This window comes from Cyprinodon variegatus, unplaced genomic scaffold (assembly GCF_000732505.1).
Source record: "Cyprinodon variegatus isolate N-32 unplaced genomic scaffold, C_variegatus-1.0 Scaffold2063, whole genome shotgun sequence".
Taxonomy (NCBI): Eukaryota; Metazoa; Chordata; class Actinopteri; order Cyprinodontiformes; family Cyprinodontidae; genus Cyprinodon; species Cyprinodon variegatus.
Window position 1 is genome coordinate 9940 of NW_015152516.1, and position 3089 is coordinate 13028.

Here is a 3089-nt window from a genome sequence, read left to right on the forward strand (position 1 = left end):
GAGCCAAGCACCTGTAATTGTTTGTGAGGGTGCACTTGTGCATATAAAGTTTATCCGTAGAAAAAATGCTCAATAGTGGTTGTGGAGAGCTGGAGAGGCACACCCCCCAGAGCACTGAGTCCAGCGCCGGGAGACCCAAAGCCCCAGGTGCCCAAAGGGACCCCAAGAGCGAAGGCACCAAGGAGGGGCCAGCCCCGGAAATCAGACCCCCACCAAGGGAGGAGGAGAGACAGCTCCGAAGAAGCGCCCCAGCCACCGCCATGCCGGTGCCCCGGGGAGCCGCGGAGACGAGCCTGCGGGCTCCTCCGGCAGCCGGCCACCCTGAAGTAGGGCCGGGCACCGAACACCGGCCCCCCCACGGCACCGACCAAAACACCCCGGCCCCTACAGAGCGCCGAAACACGCCCCGCCGCCCGGCACCAAGCCCCGGCGACTGGCCGCACCACACAATGCGACCACACCACCCACGCAAAACACACAGGCGGCCATGCCCACAGCGGGGCACACGCGCATCCACCGCGAACCCGCCACGAGCGCCGCGGAACCCCCGCAAAACGCCCCCCAGGCCAAAAGAGCGGCCCCACCCCACCAAGACAGATGCCAACAGCGCGCAACACAACACACCGTGCACAGAATTAACCCAAGAGCAGAAAAGCCACCCGGCGCCCAACCGCAAGAAGAGCAGACCGCAGCCGCCGCAACAACCCCCCCCAGCAGCCCGCGGGCAGCACAAAGCCAGAGCGTAGCGAACCATGCCGCACCCCCAACGGATGAAGCCAGAGCAGCACAGCCGTGTACGCCACCCACACCCCCTCCACCAACCGCACCAGACCCCGACACGCGGCCGAAGCAACTCCGCCGCCCCAGCCCCCCGACGCGCACCGGCCGGAGCCACTCCACCCCCCACCTGCCCTGTAGCCACACCAGCCGTGATCAGCGGGAACAAAGCAGCTCCACCATGCCTCCAAGTGGGAAAACCCACCCAAAAACCAAATCAGCGCAGCCAGCCCATCCACACCAGCCCCCCAACACCACCCCTGCCGGAGTCGCCTAGACCCCCACACACCAGCGGCGCACCACCAGCAGGACCCCCAACCAACGGGGCCGCCCCCCCGAGAAAACAGACATGCCAATCCCCCCCAGAAAAAAAAAAACGGCAAGCAGACACCGACCCGCCCGCAACCGCTCCCCCCACCGAAAAAAAATAAATTAAAAAAATAAATTATATATATATATATATATATATATATATATATATATACATACATAGCGGAACTGGATAGCTCGGTAGGTAACACTGATGACACAGGTGACCGGGGTTCGATTCCTGGCATGGACATCCAGGTGGACCCTTAGGCAAGGTCCTTTGTGCTTAGTGGCCTACCTCAGGCATGAGTGAAACCGCAAATACAAGAGCCATACCGGCTCGGAACGTCGCCCGGGTTAACAAGGTTGCTAGGGAACCAGGGCAACTTGATGACAAATTGGCTACTGGAACAAGACATAGATGGACTAGAGCAGAAAACTTGATACTGATGAAGTGCTACTATACAAGTGTCCCCAGTGAGAGAGGTTACATGCAGAGACTATGGGAATTATGGCAGCTCCAACAACCATTGTCATCATTGACAAAGAAACAACTACTAACTCAGTGTTCTAACATCCGCAAACGGCAGCTCCTATCACAGCATGCTGCGGCTAGAAATTGATGAGGTACAACTGACATGCTGCGGCAAGGGGGAGTCAGGACAACAGGGACCCACCAGCCAGCCGGGCACAGGACCGACACCACCACCCTCCCCCCATCCTGTCCATCCACAAAAAAAATCAATAAATAAATGAATAAATAAATAAATAAATGAAACATTTATGATAATAATAATACAAAAAAAGGAAAGAAAAAAATGATAATAAGTAAATAAATACATAAATAAATAAATAAATATGGGGGGGACAACCCCGGCCGGTCAGCCCACGCACAACACGCAGAGCCACCACCCCGGATGAAGTCCCACCAGGGGACAGCACGGACCAGGACCGAGACAGGGAGGCAGACCCGAAGCCCTTCTGAAATCCTCTTCCCTCTATCACCACCCCCCACCCCCCCTCCGGAGATCTAATCCCTCCCCTACAATAACATTCAAACTACTCACCACACAAGCGACAAAAGACATCCAGGCCAAGATAATTCCTACTCCCCCTCCCTCCCCTTCCCCCACTTACAGAGTGCAAACCCCTGAAGGTGTAAGCATGTGCCATAGGTGATAATGTCCATGCCCCCCCAGCCCAACAGGCCCCGAGGCACCCCGGCACACCAGAGGCCTCGGCAGCAGGGACAGACAGCCGGGCGTACACCGGCCCAGACCCCAAGCAGAACCCGAACCCCCGAAACCCAACCGGGGCCCCCGCCCGAGGGCAACGTGCCCCAGGGATCCCAGACCCACCCCGGACCCACCCAGCAGTAGGGCCGGGCAATGCCCAAAAACCCCCGGCGCCGGCACCAACACCCCCCACCCTGACACCGGCCCCCGATTGACCCCCCTGACACCGGTCCTACAACACCAATCCGAAGAAGAAGAAGGCCACACAACACAGCAAAGCACAAATCCCAAGTCCCATTCCAAGCTCTGATTCCCCCGCTCACACCCCCCCTCCCACACACACAAAAAAAATTCCCCCTTGTTGAAGACAGCCCTTCAACAGACACACATGAACCCAGGCCACAGGCACGACCACCCATGCACCCCTCCAGACAATGCAACCATGCCAAGCGCCACGGCCAACCACCGAAACCCAGCACCGAAAGACGAGGCACACCCTGCAGAACAGAAGCACTCCGGCCAGCACCACAAAAGAACCGATGCCCGGCGCCCAGGATAGTTTTCTTTGCGATACATAATGCAGTGAAGGCCATGCAAACTGATTTTTTTTCCATAGAGCTTCCCTCAAAGTCACCCAGCAAGCAAACTGGAGGGGAAAGTGGGATTTTACAACCCAGGCACAGTGATAGATCCTTACATACCTGTACCCAGAATCTCTGAACCGACGTGCATAACCATAACGCGTGAAAATAATTATCAAATTGATTG

General features: G+C 57.1%; 1 protein-coding gene across 1 annotated transcript; it reads left to right on the forward strand.

Annotated features, from left to right (window-relative positions):
• The first annotated feature begins 752 nt into the window (after positions 1-752).
• On the forward strand, positions 753-2536 carry LOC107105100 (extensin-like). Its single transcript, XM_015405214.1, has 2 exons — positions 753-1128; positions 2286-2536. Exons 1-2 carry the CDS (start codon positions 753-755, stop codon positions 2534-2536), a joined length of 627 nt encoding a protein of 208 aa, XP_015260700.1.
• The last annotated feature ends 553 nt before the right edge of the window (positions 2537-3089 follow it).